The following is an 18383-nucleotide window of genomic DNA, read 5'->3' on the forward strand; positions in this document are numbered from 1 at the left end:
AGAAACCACCTGGAGAGCATCAGAGGTTGCAGAGTGGTGCAAAGTGTGTGTGTGTGTGTGTGTGTGTGTGTGTGTGTGTGTGTGTGTGTTTTACCAGAGTTCATTGACACACCATAGCCACTTATTGCCACCTGATGTTACCAAAATGTGGTCTATGTGTGTGTGTGCACATATGTGCAGTATGCTTACTCATGTGTGCCTTTGAAGGACAAAATAGGACACCCTACTCTTCCTCTGTCACTTTCTGGTTATTACCTCGAGCCAGGATCTCTATAGTGAACCACAAGCTCACCGTTGGCTGGCCAACGGGCAGGTGCTCAGATCTGCCCATCCCCTTCCTCCAATTACTGTGGTTATAGGAAAACGCCCGGCTCTGCATGTGGGTTCTGGGGACTTGAACTGAGTTCTTCATGCTTGTCCAGTCAACACCGTGTTCCCATACCATCCCCCCACAGTAGCCCTCCCTATTTCAAATTTCTACTGAACATAGGCTGCAGAAGAGAAGACCTGTTTGAGTCCTTGTGTGCTCTGAGGGTGGCTGCGGTGACGGCACTAAAATGTACAAATCCGAATTCACCAGAGGTTTGGAGTGTTTCAAACTGTTGAGTGACTGCTTTATTAATATTAAGACCAGAGGGCTGGGGCAATGACTCAGCAGTTAGAGTGCCGGCTGCTCTTCCAGAGGTCCTGAGTTCAATTCCCAGCAACCACATGGTGTTTCACAACCATCTGTAATGGGATCTGGTGCCCTCTTCTGTCATGCAGGTGTACACGTGGATAGAACACTTGTTATACATAAATAAATAAAATACACATAAATAAAATTCTCAATAAAATAAAAAAGATTAAGACTAGAAATGAACGTGTGGAAGTAACACGCCTGAAACCACATTTTAAAAACATACATTAAACTGTCTGGTAGACTTCTCACTGAGGTAGAAAACAATGAGGGACACAGTTCTCCAGCAGTGTACAAGATGTCTAAAGCGTCCCAGGATGCTACGCCGATTGAATGTGTAAAATAGGGAAGAAAGTTACCAAATGGTCATGTCTTATTTCTATTTTTAATTGTGTGGGGTGTGTGTGTGTGTGTGTGTGTGTGTGTGTGTGTGTGTGTGTGAGAGAGAGAGAGAGAGAGAGAGAGAGAGAGAGAGAGAGAGAGAGAGAAGTCTAATGTGGCTGAGGCTGGCCTCAATCTTTTGATGCTCCTGGGATTATGGGTGTGGGCGTCTTGCCATGCCTATCTTAAATATTATCGTTTTTATTTGGCAATTTAAGACAATAACATTAGTAAGCTAAGATTCATCAAAGATCCTGTGCATACAGCCTACATAGAATTCCAGAGCATTTAAATCCACAGTCAGAGATAACAGACATAAAGAAATGAAGAAACAAACTGTACCAACAAAAAAATCAATCCCTAGGGGTTGGGGATTTAGCTCAGTGGTAGAGCACTTGCCTAGCAAGCACAAGGCCCTGGGTTCGGTCCCCAGCTCTGAAAAAAAGAAAAGAAAGAAAAATCAATCCCTAAACAATAAATTTTGACAACATTTACTGACTGGAATGGCAATCTCTAGCCGTTCTTTGTTTTTGTTTCCCCACCATAAGTAATCGTTTGATTTGTATCTGCTTTTTTAGAGTTGGCAAATTACAATCGTGCATATTTATGGAATACAATATGATTTTTCTATTCTTTAAATTGACAGGTTATGATTGTTCATATTAACAAAGATGGTGCAATGTTTTAGTACCTGTACAGAGCATGGGATAATTGGCTTAAGCTAATAAACATATCTTTCATCAGGGTTCTCTAGGAGATCAGAAATGATAAACAGTAATCATCACGAGTGACAAAATCCAGACCCAGAGAGATGTGTATGGTATGCGGTTGCTTCATGGAGATGTTGGCCATTAAATAAATGATAGCCTACCTACAATTTATACACCAAGAGACATCAGGCAGCGAGGAAGGGACAAGACACATGGGTCTCCTCCCTGAGAGTGGAAATAGAATAGACTTTATAATTTTACAGATTAGGAAGGGAATGGGAGGAGAAATCGGGTTGAGGGAGGAAATTTGGGGCGAGACAGCTAGAATTGGGGGGCATTTACGGGGTGGGAATAGAAACCTAGAGCAGGGAAACTTCCTAAATATACGAAGGCCATTCTAATGAGGTTTCCTAATAATGGCAGAAATGGAGCCAAACTGGCCTACTCCTGTCACCTAATGAGGCTTCCAGTACTGGGAGTGGATTTCATTCAGTGGAGTTGTTGGCCAAGGCTGTCCCATGGAAATCCTCAAACAACCCCTAGGTTGCTAAGGCAATGGGTCATCCTTGGTAAAAGTTGCTGAGCACAACACCCACACAACTCATTGACCATGGAGAGGTCAGGCTGTGCCTATGTGGAGCCTTTACCTGTATATTCCGGTGTCTTTGGTGTGGGCAGGTACTCTGCAGGCTACCAAAGGAGCAATGCAAACACCAACCTCACCACAAAATCTTTGACCTGTATTCTACCCTGCTAGGATAGTTTTCAGAGTAACGGATTTGCACTGAGTAAGGACTATCCTTGTGTTATCCAAATGCTGATTTCTCCGTCCTCATCCCTTGTTTCAATCGGATACTGTGTTGTAATGCTTAGGTCTCAAGTTTGTGTAAAAAAGTCTTACCATTTATCCTCTGCCTTGTCAATAAATGCAGATTATCCAATGGTTGGGCAGAAGGGACAATAGGGTGGAAACTTTTATCAGCGAGGGGAGGAGAGAAAGAGGGAGATTCAAATTGGTCATGATGAGAAGGTCTAAGAAGACACCATGGAAAGAAATATCTGAAGCAGGCGGAGCTAGAACAATATTTAAGTATGGTGGGACTGGGGCTGAGATGTGCCAGATTAGCATAAGGGGTTAAGGCAGATAATTTAACTGATGAGATATTGAGGGGTTGCTTGAAATAAATTATGGCTTCTTTGTATGATTACTGGGGACTAGAAAAGGCAAAGAAATACACCTGCCAGATTAATTCACTGATCACACTTGTATTAAAATGATTCACTTTACACATAGTATTTCATTTTAAATGCCACACACCCTGTCTTCTCTTATACTGACAGACACTTACCTCAACTAGGTGCCCCCTGGGTAATAAATTCGCATGTATTCAGCTCTTTACCCCAGTGACCTCGAATCAATTTCCACACATACAGAAAACTGGGATTACTGGACTTTATGGTAGCTAGATTTTTAACTTGTTTTTTTCAGTATGTGAACAATGGGTGTTTTTATTCTAATTTTCTTTAAAAAAGAGTCTCACTCTGCAACCCAGGCTGTCCTCGAACTCATGAAGAATTATATGTTTCTGCCTCCCAAGTGCTGGGATTAAAGGGATGTGTGTCCACCTCTGACTTTATGTGGTTTTGACTTTTGGAGAACCCTGTAGAAAGTTTTCCAGCACTGGTGTAGCAGTTTACATCTTCATCAGTGCCCTGTACAGGGTTGCTCTGGTTTCTATATCCTTACCAATGTTTGGCCCATCTTGTTGCCAGCATTCACTCCAATGATGGGCAATGGAGCTGGTATTTTATTCGGCATCTCCATAGCCATTAGCACCAGTGGATATTTTCTTCATGTATTTGCTGACCATTTATCTCTCTTTCTAGGAAATATACATAACCAGATATCTTGTTTATGTTTAATTTTTGTTGTAGAGTGGCAACAGAAGTTTTATCTGGTTTACATGTCTTGGGTCACAGATATTCACTAAGGGAACACAGGACACAAACCCAAAGCAGGGACGTAGTAACTGAAGCAGAGACCATGGAGGAATGCTGCTCCCTGGCTTGCTCAGCTTGTCTTTTTCTACAACCAAGGGTGGCCCAAGGGTGGCCCCTCCCACAGTGATCTGGGCCCTCGCACATCAATCATGGGTCAAGAAAATATTGCACAGACTTGCCAATATGACAGAGGCATCTTCTTGACTGGAGTTTCCTTTTCCCATATAAGTCTATGTTGTGTCAAGTTAACAGAAAATGGATCCTTTGTCAACTTGAAGTGCAGACACATCACTATTAAACCATCAAATTTCCTTTCTTGTTTATGCCCGAGTTCTCATGCTAATAACATGGCATTCTATACTACGTTATAAAATACAGTCCCAAACCATGCTGTTTCTAGCTGTTGAGTAATTTAAATTGAATATCAACGTCTGGATGAATATATAACTTTAAAATACTTCCTCTCTGTTGCTGTACAGGCTTCAGACTGTAATCCTATGTGAGGCCAGCAGAGGGCTCCAGTGTGCAAAGAAGGACCAGTAGTTGGGTGAAGATGGCTCTGGTTAATATCATGCTTGAGGACACATGCTCCACTATGTTCATAGAAGCCTTATTTATAATAGCCAGACAGTGGAACCAACCCAGATGTCCCTCAACAAAGGCATGGATACAGAAAATGTGGTACATCTACACAGTGGAGTACTACTCTGCTATTGAAATCAGTGATTTCATGAAATTTATAGACAAATGAATGTAACTAGAAAATATCATCCTGAGTGAGGTAATCCAGTCACAAAAGAACATACATGGTATGCATTCACTGATAAGTAGATATTATCCCAAAAGTTCAGATTACCCAAGATACAATCTGTAGGCCACATGAAGCTCAAGAAGAAGGATGACCAAAGTCGGGATGCTTCAGTCATTCTTAGAAGGGGAACAAAGATATTCATAGGAAGAGATGCAGAGACAAAGTTTGGAGCAGAGACTGAAGGAATGGCCTTCAGAGACTGGGCCACCTGGGGATCTAGCCCATATACATACAGCCACCAAACCCAGTCACTATTGGGGCTGCCAAGAGGTGCATGCTGACAGGAGCCTGATATAGCTGTCTCCTGAGAGGCTTGCGCCAGAGCATGACAAATACAGAGGTGGACTCGAGATGCCAACCAATGAACTGAGAATGGGGTCCCCATTGGAGGTGTTAGAGAAAGGATTGAAGGAACTGAAGGTGTTTGCAACCCCATAAGAACAGTAACAACCAACCAAAGCTCCCAGAGACGAAACCACAATCCAAAGAGTACACATGGACAGACCCATGGCTCCATCTGCATATGTTGGATGGCCTTGCTGGGCACCAATGGGAGGAGAAGCCCTTGGTACTGACCAGGTTGGACCCTCCAGTGTAGGGGAATGTCAGGGCTTGGAGGCAGGAAGGGGTGGGTTGTTGAGTGGCGGATCAATCTTATAGAAGAAGGGGGATGGGGATGGGATAGGGTATTTATGAACAGGAAATCAGGAAAGGGGATAACATTTGAAATGTAAATAAATAAATAAATAAATAAATAAATAAATAAATAAATAATATAAAACCCATCAGTCTCAGGTTAACAACAGACAGGGCAACAGAGTTAATCATGGGCATGGGTCCATAGGTTACATCAACCTGTTTACTTCCATGCCTAAAACTGGTAGTGTCCAATTTTTGAGCAGCATAAAGGAACTACTCTAAAACTTCTTCCTTTGTTTCATTGTTTCTTTGTTTGTCTTGGCTTCTTTTTTTCTTTTTTTCTTTGCTTGTTTCTTTATTCCTTTGTTTCTCTCTCTCTTTCTCTCTCTCTCTCTCTTCCTTTTTTTCTCTTTTAGACATGGTGATTCCCCTTTGTTCTTCATTTTTCCCATATTTTATAATGTATTTTATTTGCTACTTCCTTCCATACATCTGTGTAATCTTTTCTACACTTTTCATTATTGTGCAATATTTTGACTTTACCTCACTCTTTTATTTGTCTTTTTTAAAAAAATTGTTATTTTATTTATTTACATTTCAAATGTTGTCCCCCGCCCAGTCTTCCCTTTGTAAACCCCCATACCATCTCTACTCACCCCTGCCTCTATGAGGTGCTCCTCCACCTGCCCATCCACTCCCGCCTCACTGCTCTAGTATCTCCCTGCACTGGGGCATCGATCCTTCATAGAACCAAGGGCCTCCCCTCCCATTGATGCCAGATAACGCCATCCTCTGCTACATATGCAGCTAGAGCCATGAGTACCTCCATGTATACTCTTTGGTTGGTGGTTTTATCCCTGGGAGCTTTGAGGGGTCAGGTTGGTAGATATTGTTGTTCTTCCTATAGGGTCACAAACTCCTTCAGTTCCTTCAGTCCTTCCCCTAACTCTTCCATTAGTGTCCTCAAGCCCAGTCCAATGGTTGGCTGCAAGATCAGCATCTGTATTGGTCAGGCCCTGGCAGAGCATCTCAGGGGACAGCTATATCAGGCTCCTGTCAGAAAGCTTCTTGCTATCAGTAATAGTGTCTGGGTTTGGTGTCTGCAGATGAGATGGATTCCTAGGTAAGGCAGTCTCTGGATGGCCTTTTCTTCACCTTCTGCTCCTTTCTTTGTCCCTGCATTTCCTTCAGATAGCAACAATTCTGGGTTAAAATTTTTGAGGTGGGTGGGTGGCCCCATCCTTCAATAGTGGTGCCATGCCTATCAACTGGATAAGGTCTCTACAGGTTGTAGCTCCCCTTTGTTGGGTATTTTGGCTAATGTCATCCCTGTTGGAACCTCTTCCTTCCTGGCATCTGGGACTTTCTAGTGGCTACCACTAGTTACCTATCCCCTACTGCTACACACCTCTGTTCAACTTCCTGACTTTTCCCCTGTCTCCTCCACATCTGATTCTGCCCCCCTTTCCCTCTCTCTCCTCTCTTTCTCCCAGGTCCTTCCCTCACTCTACCTCCCATGACTATTTTGATCCCCTTTCTAAGTAGGACTTAAGCATCCACACTTTTGTCCTGTTTCTTCTTGAGCTTCATATGGTCTGTGTGTTGTATTGTGAGTATTCTGAGCTTTTGAAATATCCACTTATCAGTGAGTACATACCACATGTGTTCTTTTGTGACTGGGTTGCCTCACTCAGGATGATATTTTATAATTCCATTCATTTGCCTGAGAATTTCATGAAATCATTGTTTTTAAAGCTGAGTAGTACTCCATTGTGTAAATGCACCACATATTCTGTATCCAGTTTTCCATTTAAGGTTGTTTCCAACTTCTGGCTACTATAAATAAGGCTGCTATGAACATAGTGGAGCACGTCTCCTTATTATATGTTGGAACATCTTTTGTGTATATGCCCAGGAGTGGTATATCTGGGTCCTCAGGTAGAACTATTTCCAATTTTCTGATTTCCAGAGTGGTTGTACCAGATTGCAATCCCACCAGCAATGGAGGAGTGTTCTTTCTCCACAACCTTTCCAGCATCTTCTGTCACCTGAATTTTTGATCTTAGCCAGTCTGATTGGTGTGATGTGGAATCGCAGGGTTGTTTTGATTCACATTTCCCTGATGACTAAGGACTTTGAACATTTCTATAGGTGCTTCTCAGCCATTTGAGATTCCTCAGCTGAGAATCCTTTGTTTAGCTTGCACCCCATTTTAATAGGATTATTTGATTCTCTGGAGTCTAACTTCTTGAGTTCTGTGTATATTTTGGATAGCAGTCCTCTATCAGATGTAGGGTTGGTAAAGGACTTTTTCCAATGTGTAGTTTGTCGGTTTCTCCCATTGACACTGTCCTACACCTTACAGAAGCTTTTCAATTTTATGACATCCCATTTGTCAATAGTTGATCTGAGAGCCTGAGGCATTGGTGTTCTGTTCAGACAAAATTTCCCAGTGCCAATGTGTTTGAGACCCTTTCCTACTTTCTCTTCTATTAGATCCATTGTGTCTGGTTCATGTGCAGGGCCTTGATCCACTAGGACATGAGCTTTGTACAATGAGATAAGAATGTTGTAAGTGTTTTGTCTGCATGTATATAGGTGCAATTCATATGTTCAGTGAGTGTAGAGGCCAGGAGAGGGTGCCAAAATCCCTAAACCTGGAGTTACAGGTGGCTGTGAGCTGCCACTGTGTGTGCTGGGAACAGAACCTGGGTTCTCTGTAAGTGTAGTTCACTGCTGAGCCACCTCTCCAACCCCCATGCTTTCTATTGAGACAAATCTCACTGTGTATCTCTGGCTGCCATGGAACTATGTAGACCACATGGCCTTGAACTCACAGGGATCCACCTTCCTCTGCCTTCTGAGAACAAAGGCAAGTGTCACCATCCCTGGCCTTTTCATTGGTTTTAAAAATTAAGTAGTCCTGTTTTAATTTTTTCTTGTCTTTTCTCTTCCTCCTCTTCCTCTTCTTCCTTTTTCTCCTCCTCTTTTTCTTTTTCTTCCTCCTCCTTCTCCTCTTCCTCCTCTTCCTGTTCTTCCTCCTCCTTCTGTTTCTGTTATTTTCTGTGTCAGGGTATCTGTGTTGCCCTGGCTGTCCTGCAATTCACTCTGTAGTTGGGGCTCCTGTTTGTATTTCTTATTCCCGTCTCACATTTATCTAAATTTGTTTTTAAGCTATTGTCATTATTGGCATTTTCTTTTCATTACATGTTTTTAGTAGAAATAAAATCGCACCACTTCTCCCCATGGTTCTCACCTTCAAGTTGAATAGCCTCTTTATATTTGACTGTATTCACTACACACAGGTACATACATATACACAAACACATATGTGTGTGATTGTACAAATATATGTGTCATGTTGTCACCCACAGATTTCAATCAAACTGGAATTGTTGGCCTTTTTAAAAGCATTATTTATAAGGGCCAGCTGTTACTTGGATGTATAGTTGGACATAAGTCATTAAAGAAAGCAGCCCAGTACATCATAGTTAAAACACGGGGTGTATATAACAAAGAAAGTGCATTGGATGTGGTGAGAGAAAACACAAAAGTCACATGTAAATGAGTGCTCATCAGAAGAACAGTTGATTTCTCCATGGGAGCGTTGAAAGCTGAAGATCCTAGAGCAATGCATTGCAAGTCTTAAATGGCTACGAAGGAGAGCCTAGACTCATGTATGAAGTGGAAATTTCTGGCTTCTTTGGAGACTCACTTGTGCCATAGGATGTTTATTGGAAACTGTCTCCTAAGAGGATGGTTTTGTAGAGGCAGACATGTGGGAGGATGCTTTGCAGAGAACAGACACGTGGTATTTTCTGGAAGCCACCTGGAAAAAGGGCCTGTGATGTTTTTGCCAGAGCAGATGCTTGAGAGAACACATGATATTTGGGAAGGGTATAAATATAACCAAACAGACAGTGGTTGGGGCTGTGTGGCATTGGTTCACCTTGTCACTCTGCTGGTCATTGCTGAGCTTTGCTGATGCTCGTCTTTGCTGTCAATGCTGTGGCATTGGCTTGCCCTGCTTTCTTCGTTGATCATTGTTCTTTGTGACTTCGTGGACAAAAACACCCCTAAGAACTTCTGGTCATGTTCCGGTGGCTGTTAGCCATGTCTCAGACTTGGGCAGATTGGCAGAGCCTTGTGGTTTCTTCTGGATCAAACTGCCACTGTTGATTCATGAGTGGTGTTTGCAAGTAGATTGAGCTACTGCTGCTGATTTCTGTGAACTGAGCTGCTGCTATTCTGATAATGTAGACTGGATTTGCCTGCAAAGAACTATTTCTAAGCAGGTCCACATCCTCCTTTGCCTTATTAACCTTTCCTTTCCACTAACTCTCATGGGTGGTGGGCTACAAGGGAGGTTAAAGCATTTGAGTACACATACTTAGATTTTGTAAAATATAAACCTATAAATATACCCAACAAAACTATCTGCCATGATTGAAGAGAAAGAAAACTTTTCATGATATAAACAGCCTAAAAAATTATATCCAGGAAACCAAACTTAAAAGAAAATACAGGAAGTAATATTTTGCTTAAATGGTTTTCCAATTAGAGTGCAGGGAGCAAACGAAATATAGAAAAAGAAGAGAAGGGCTAAAACAGAAATAAAGATGTCTGGGAAAGTCATAAAGGTCCTAAGAAATTATACTAATCTTAGCTACTAATCCCATAAAAATCTCTATTATACACACAAGTCTCTCTTTCTCTCCTGAGCTGGAACTGACTTGGATGCTTCCTCTCTCAGGACTAGCTTTCATGGCAACAAATGCACCATGAAAATTTCCTAAGGAGGGAGGCAAACAACAGTTGGTCCCAGCTATAATGTCCACAAATCACAATAACTGCCAGCATGCCATGAGGATAACCTAAGGTTGCATAGTGGCATACATACCTTGGTGGTAACTGACCATTTCCTATTTGGCCTTGAGAACCACTCAAATAGAAGGAAACCATGCCTGGTCCTGGAAACCCAGCCAACTCCCCAGGATTAGTGAAGTCATGGATCTTGCAGAAGCACCTATGACTACCACTTTACTAAATCAGTGTGATCTCTATCTACATTCTAAATATTTGTCCTTATGCCCACTATGGAGTCATTACCCCATAACAAGGCAACTTCTCTTTGCAATACATGGAGACCATTACAGAAAATGACAACCAATCAAAATGCAGAGTTGTAGAGCCCAATCCCAATGGGTGCACCTAAAAAAATTCTCACATGTAAGATTCAGGGAACATTGTGGAAGAGGGGCAGAAAGATTTTAAGAACTGGAGGATCAGGGGCTTTGCTGTGAGACCGTGTCTTCTAGTAAGGACAGAATCTATACTCATGAAGTCTCACCAACTTGGCTTCCGAAAGATAAACTTAACAAACTACAACAGACATGTTAATTTGGAAGGAGGAGGGTCCAGGAATCCTCAGGTTTATACAAAGAGCCACCGTCAACTAGATATGCTGAGGCTAGAGACATTGTTCCCTAGGAAATACCATACCAACCAATTATCCAACGTTAAATAGTCAGCCCTGAAATTTAATGTTACCATATATAACAATATTACAATGTTACGTTGAATATAACATACAAGTAATGTTATATAGACTGAGCAGACTGTACTTGTGGAATAAGGACAATATGTTTATATGCATATACATACATGTAACAAAAATTAATGAGAAAGCAATCTGTGAATTTGAAGGAGAGCAAGGAGGAATGTGTGTGAGGTTCAGAGGAAGAAAAGGAAAGAGAAAATCATATAATCTCAAAATAATAAAAATAACTCATAAGGGAAATAAAATGTAATGAATAAAAAGGTATAGTCTATAGAAACCAACACTACAAGGAGAAATATAAAGAAGTATTTTATTTCTGTACATGCTATTGTTGGAAATGTAGCCTCCTACCTACTTTCACCTATCTTTAAGTATATCTAAATAATCATGATTGTTACAGGGAACAGAAGCCTAAGGAACGAAAAGCAGACTGAACAAGCCATGGGGGCAGGGCCATTAAGCGGTGCTGTTCCTCCATGACCTCTGCTTCAGTTCCTGTCTCTAGGTGGCTACTGCCTGCCTCTCTCCTCCTCCCTCTCTCCTTCTCTGTCTCCCTCTTCCTCTCTCTCCTCTCCTTCTCCTCCCTCTCTCTCCCTCTTCTTCTCCTCCCTCCCTCTCCATCTCCTTGTCCTCCCTCCCTCTCCCTCTCCCTGTCCCTCCCCCTCCCATCCCTCTCTCCTTCCTCTTCCTCTCCTTCCTCCCCCTCTCTCATGCACGCACGCACGCACGCACGCATGCACGCAATCCTGCAGGTAGATGTTATGACGAGAACCTGAGAAGGAACCAGCCAGGATTCCTTCTTGCATTCCCAACACACATTCCTATGGTCATTCACAACAGCAGCGTCTCCACTCCTGTGGAAACATCTCTACCCCTCTCTTCATACTGCAGGGAGCAGAGCTTTCCCTTCTTCCACTACACATGCAAACATTTGAGAAGAGCATTGCACAACAAAACTTACTGGTCTGTTTGCATCAAGTTAGTAGAATTCACTGAACATGGAACAAAGCATGAGGCAACGTCAATAATTAGGATGATAAAATGCAGGTCTTCACTCAATGTTGTGCATCTCTTTTCTTTTCTTTTTATCTGTCTTGGCAGACAGCATGCAGGAAGAGCTGCAGTGGGCAAGTGAGCTCCCTGGAGATGGCCCACTGTCTTGCTCAGCTGTGATGAGGGCACTCTGGTAAGGCACAGCCCCAGGAACGTTGTTCCAGGATTGCTTCTGGCTCCTGATGTGCTTTGCTGCGTTTGTCATTGCCACACCTCTCATTTATGTGCTTGGTGTGAGTGGACACAAGGAGGCCCTCACTGCCTGTAGCCTGGTGTGATCACTTCCTGGGTGACAGTCCACTTTATTAGACAAATTTCCTGCAGATCAATGTGAAGATGAATTTTCATGGAGCCTTTTCCCTGACCCATGAGTTAAAGGGAAAAGAATTCAAGGAACTGAGTTTCTTTTCTTAATTCTCTGCTGCTATCAGCTGTAGTTAAATTGCCAGAAGCCATCAGCTTCTGGACCTCCAGAGTAGTAAGAGAGAATTAAAGGCCAGAGGTCTTCTTCAGCCTTTGGCCTTCATCCCAACTCACTACTGGACCATGTTGGGGCAGAACCCTGGCACTATTTTTGAGTCCAATTTGCATCGTTCAGGACTGAAATAAAGGCCCCACTACTCCTAAGTAAAGGCTCTGTCAGTGAGATGCTCTAAGGGTTGTTCAAAGTCCTTTCTTTGGTGCTTCTTCTTCTTCTTTTTTTTTTTTTCTGAGCTGGGGACCGAACCCAGGGCCTTGCGCTTGCTAGGCAAGCGCTCTACCACTGAGCTAAATCCCCAACCCCTCTTTGGTGCTTCTTATAGCACCATCTCTCCCTGTGCTCTTCCGCCCTTATGCTCGCTCCTTTTCAAATAGAAACTCTGTACCTGAAGGCTGTTCTGAGAACACAAGCTCATGGTTGTGTCTGTGACTGATTTCAGTGATGCCGTCTTGAAAGGGATACCGTGCTAGAGAATGAAGTCCTGATCAACCCTGAAGACTTCTGCAGCCCGAAGTCTCTTCCCCACTCTGAACTGACATATGTTCAGGAAGTAGAGAGGTCACCGTTGGATGTTCTCAAGGTAAAAAGGAAGATTTCCAAGAATGCTCTTGTGTTGTGTCCTTGGAGAGGTCCAGGGGACAGTACCAAGACTCCTACTGAGCAGAGAGAAGGAGCCTGACATTTGCTGCTGAGAAAGGTCATTTGCCTTCCAACCTGTAGGCAAGGCCAGTCAAGGAAATATATAAAGGAGAACCTCAGCTCAGTTCTCAGTCAAGGCCATTTCTGACAAAATGAGTGTCACCAGCTTCTTCCTTACATTGCTCCTTGTTCTGATGACAATAGCAGCCGCAAGGGGGCCCCTCAAATACTCAAAGAGGTGTATGGGCATCAGGTTTTGTGCTTTGAAGACACCCCTCTGTCCCACCACAGCTGGACCTCTGGTGTTTTTCTTCCCAGATGACATGGTTTAGCATTGACTCAATACATAAGTGGTAGGCACTTGATGTTCTACACTGAGGGAAATTGAATCTTAAAGGCGTCTCTATTGTGATGTGCTGCTGTGGTCTGGTGGAGCTGGAGGCATTGCTGATGAGGTATTTGCCATGTTCTATCGGAACATGTCTTCTCCTGCATTTCCTAGATTACCACTGTGAATCCCCACTAAGAAGAGGGTCAAACAGGGATTAGGGTTAGTGGTACATGCAGTGACTGGCAGTTACAGTACCTTTTATTGAATGATGAATTTCTATCCAGAGTCTAGGAAATAGGTCTCTGAATACGGGCACAAGAAGGGTACTTCCTTTAACTGCAGAACTGGTAAGTTTAGGAATCCCACCCAGCCCCTGTACTGCAGAAGCAAGAGATTTCAGGAGATAATGATGCAGAATAGTATCTTTTTTATTGAAAAGGTTGAATTTGAATCTTGTCAGGTTCCGGAATCTTAAAGAAAACAAGTGTAAGGAGGAAGTAAGAAGCACGGACTATTTCCGGGGCACCTGTGGGATCCTGCATCCTGTAGACATCATAGACTTCTCTTAGTTCGGTGACACCCAGGGAACGAGGACAACCTGTGAGGTAGGACAGGGAAGAGTGGAGGGATTAATTGGTGTATGTCCCATGCCTCTGTGGCCCCCCTTACTGCAGGACACTGCTATATTTCATCTCTGGTGGGTCACAAGCAGAAACACTTCCCTTTCTTTTGTTGGGGCGGGGGGAAGAGAAAGGTAGTTCTTGGAGGTAGGGCCTTGAGGAGAGAGTTGCTTCTAACAGGGCTGTGTAGACACGAAGAGATTGCACAGATTGCGATAAACTTGGAATGAACTTTCACCAAACCTAGCACAAGAAGTGACAAGATTCTATTATAAGCTGGCACACATGCCTTGCCAGGGGGGTACGTGCTTGATTTTTATCACTTGTCAGACTGTGCAGAAATCTGTGGATGATACGTACTGAGGGTAGGAATTTAGGACACAGTTATAGCTCTCGTATCTTTGTCTGCCTTGCCAGGTGCTTTCCACACCTCCCCTTATAGCAACTTTACTGGCGTGCACAATCCTACAATGGCCCAGGGATTAGGCACGAGTAGCTTGTAAGCCCTCACCTGGTGATAACACTTACCTGCCTATTGGCTCAAGTCTTCAGTTGGCCGGGGAACACATTATTTGCGAGTGATCCGGGTCTTTACTTTGGTTTCAAAGGGATTCATTTCTCCTCCTCCATGAGATCTTCTCATTTTGAGACCAAAATGGCTGCTGGTACCACTCATTTCACTCCTGCTTTCCTCATGCACTTTCTCCCTGGTGATACTGCTTGGACTTTTTGATTTGAAGTTACTCCGAGAGTTCTCACTCCGGCTGTATGCCCCAAAGGTAGAACTTGATCCCCTCCCGCTCGCCAGAATCCTTAGATCCATTTTTTCACTATAAGGGTCTTCAACCGACTGTGAGAATTTTTCTGTTGAGAAAAAAGCATGTCTCATTCTCTATATCCACCTTTCTGTATCCTCTGGATTAGTTGTGCATGAGAACTCTCTGTTGAGAGCCCGCACTGCTGTGTTTGGAGGTACCGTGCTGATGTTTTGTTGCTTATAAAACCATTGACTTTTTAGCCTAGTTAGAAATTGCCATGATCTACTTGTCAAACAGCCCTTCACACCTGACAACGAGGATGTTACCCAATGCCAATGCCCGCATTCCCCCCTCAGCCCTCCTTACCAACACGTTGCTTGTCAAGTCACAGAGATTCACAGTAGGGCTATGGTTAAAGCTTGAAAAGACTCAAGTTTCCTTCAGGGAGAGAAGCCCTGGGAAGACAGCATTCTGTAGACTCCCTTTTGAGAACATTGTTCTCAAACGTCTTTCCCATAGAGCAAAATTGCCACTCACCTCGGGGCCCCCTTGCGGCTGCTTCTGTCACCAGAACAAGGAGCACTGTAAGGAGGAAGAACCTGGTGGGACTCATCTTGTCAGGAAGGGTCTTGACTGAGAGCTGATCTGAGGTTCTCCTTTATATATTTCCTTGTCTGGCCTTGCCTGCAGGTTGGAAGGCAAACAACCTTTCTTATCGGTAAATGTCAGGTTCCTTCTCTCTGCTCAGTAGGAGTCTTGGTACTGTTCCCTGGACCTCTCCAAGGACACAACACTAGAAATCTTGGAAATCTTCCTTTTTGCCTTGAGAACATCCCACAGTGACCTCTCTACTTCCTGAACATATGTCAGTTCAGAGTGGGGAAGAGACTTCGGGCTGCAGAAGTCTTCAGGACTTGATCAGGCCTTCATTCTCCAGCACGGTATCCCTTTCAAGACGGCATCACTGAAATCAGTCACAGACACAACCTTGAGCTTGTGTTCTCAGAACAGCCTTCAGGAGCAGAGTTTCTATTTGAAAAGGAGCGAGCATAGGGGCGGAAGAGCACAGGGAGAAAGGACTTTGAACCACCCTTAGAGGATCTCACTGTCAAAGTCTTTACCTAGGAGTAGTGGGGCCTTTATTTTAGTCCTGAACACTGCAGAATGAACTCATAAAAATAAGTAGATAAGAAGAAAAAAAAAAAGAAAGAAACAAACATTGAGTGCAGACCTGAAATTTATCATTCTAATATTTGACATGTCCCTGACGCTCTTCACCAGCTGATGTTGGCTCAGTCCAGAAACTGTTGCTTTGTCACATGGTCAGTGGATTCTACCAACCTTGATGTGAACAGAGCAGTATGTTTTGGTGTGTTCTTAGCTGGAGAATGGACAGCAATGCTCTTCTCAAATGTTTGCATGTGGAGTGGGGGGAGTATGCTCAGGGAGTATGAGGAGAGGGGTAGAGATGTTTGAACAGGAGTGGAGGCTCTACTGTTGTGAAAGACCATAGGCGTGAGTGTTGTGGATGCGAGAGAGAACGCTGGCTGACTCTTTCTCAGGTTCTCCTTGTGACACCTACCTGCAGAATTGTGTGTGTGTGTGTGTGTGTGTGTGTGTGTGTGCGTGCGTGTATAAGTGAACTAGAGGTAGGAAAGTGTTTATTTCCTCTTTTGTCTCACAATCTACAATGAAGGATATGAGAACAGAGACTCTGGTAGCCACCCAGAGACAGGAACTGAGAGCCGAGGTCATGGAGGAACACTGCTTAATGGCCTGCCCCCATGGCTTGCTCAGCCCATTTTTGTTTGTTTGCTCTTTTTGTGTAACATTGTTCTTACTTCCATATACCTGTAGATAAGTAAGACTTAGGTGGCAAGCCGTATGTGTAACAACAGCATAATTTTTATTTTTTTTTGCAATTTTCATTTCTATAAACTCTTCTTTTTACTCCATTGATCTCTCTTATAAATGATTTTTGAGACTACGATACAATTACCTCATGTCCCACTTCCTTTTCCTTCCTCCACAGCTTCTCATATACCTTCCTTGCTCTGTTTCAATTCCATGGCCTATTTATCCATTAATTGTTATTACATACACATGTCCATAGAGACACTAATAGAACCTGTTCAGCCTATGTAATGTTACTGGTATGTATATATTTCCAGTGCTGAGCACTTAGCCTTGGATAAGCAACTGGTATCCCTGGGGATAAAGATTTCTCCTGATCTCAGCCCTCCTTACACACCTGAGGTTCTTGGTCTAGGCTTGAGGCCTCATGGGCTTTCCCCATCCTCTTTGGTATGTCTCTTGTTTTTGTCCTTGTCTACCTCATGCTTAGGTAACTATGTTGGTAAGGCTGTATGGGAGTAGCTTCTGACATTTCTAGTAGGTGCAGTCTCACAGCAAACTCTTTGTATTTTTGTGTTTTACACTCTTCCAAAATGATACCTGGAACTTAGGTACCAGAGTTGTGCTGTAGGTGTTGGTAGGGACTGGGCTCCACAATTGCTTTTTAAGTAGTTGTGGTTTTTTTGTAATGTTCCCTGTCTGTTGCAAAGAGAAGCTTCCTTGATGTAGGGTAAGGACTACAGGTTCCTAGTATGAGTCATGATTCCGTCTACTTGAGTGGGTCTTGAGTCCAATTAGGTAGCCATTGGTGGCTGCCAAGTTCTGGATGCTACTACTGCAGTTAGGATAATCTTGCCTTCTGGTCGTTGTTGTGGTTAATAGGCATCGCAGTCCTAGGTAGGACTATTTTTTTAAAAATATTTATTTATAATACATAAGTACACTGTCACTATCTTCAGACACACCAGAAGAGGGCATCAGATCCCATTACAGATGGTTGTGAGCCGCCATGTGGTTGCTGGGATTTGAACTCAGGACCTCTGGAAGATCAGTCAGTGCTCTTAACCTCTGAGCCATCTCTCCAGCCTGGTAGGACTATTTTTTGCATGGCATTTTCATACCATGTAAACCTGACCTCAGGGAGGAGGCTTTCATTCAGTTCCAGCTCAGGGCTCTCTAGGGCCTGTGCCTGAAATGTATGTTGTGTTCAGCAATACAGAGTTACCTTCCAGTTCTCTGGGAGAAACCAAAGACAGCAGCAGGAGCCTATATTGTTTTGGAGTCTCTTGGACAATCCTGATCAGCAAGTCAAAAGAGAGTGTCTCACGACTAGTGGTAGAGATTTTGTTAAATAGTTGTGATTTTTGGGGAGAACTGTCAGTTTTCATTTAAACTATATATGTGAATTTATACATTGAGTTACACGAACTTTTAGATCGATCATTAATAGTATAATTCTTTAAGATATTTTCAAACACTCTTACACTTATGTTACCTTCCTTCCCCCTCTTCTGTATGCATCTCCTCCCTCCTCCCTAATTAGATCCCCCCTCCAGGTATTTCCCATTTTCCTCGTAGACCACCTGTACCATCCTATTTCCTTCATTACTGGTCCTCACACCCCACCGACACAATGGTCCCCATCCCGCCCTTAGTTTCTGAAGAGCATATTTTGTGAGGGGGAGAATTCCCCATGGTGGTTTTAACCAGCTGCACTTACAATGTTCTCTTGGGAATGTTCTCTACAAGGTCTGAGCTGAGCGAAATATGTAAGTTGGAATCAAAGTGAGGGTTTCCCACTTGTGTGGGAGTCTGTATTTCTATAGTCCTGCCCCCACCCTGAAGCTTTCTGTCTATCATTTCATT

The 18383-nt window shown here is 43.3% G+C and overlaps 1 protein-coding gene across 1 annotated transcript; it reads right to left on the reverse strand.

Moving 5' to 3' along the window:
- Window positions 1-13695: 13695 nt before the first annotated feature.
- On the reverse strand, window positions 13696-15292 carry LOC116900783 (seminal vesicle secretory protein 5). The gene is made up of 3 exons (XM_032902493.1): window positions 15201-15292; window positions 14434-14769; window positions 13696-13883 (listed from the first exon to the last, which is right to left on the reverse strand). The coding sequence occupies exons 1-2, from the start codon at window positions 15274-15276 to the stop codon at window positions 14474-14476; spliced, it is 372 nt and encodes a 123-aa protein (XP_032758384.1). The 5' UTR covers window positions 15277-15292; the 3' UTR covers window positions 13696-13883; window positions 14434-14473.
- Between the last annotated feature and the right edge of the window lie 3091 nt (window positions 15293-18383).

Source organism: Rattus rattus, chromosome 5 (genome assembly GCF_011064425.1).
Source record: "Rattus rattus isolate New Zealand chromosome 5, Rrattus_CSIRO_v1, whole genome shotgun sequence".
NCBI lineage: Eukaryota > Metazoa > Chordata > Mammalia > Rodentia > Muridae > Rattus > Rattus rattus.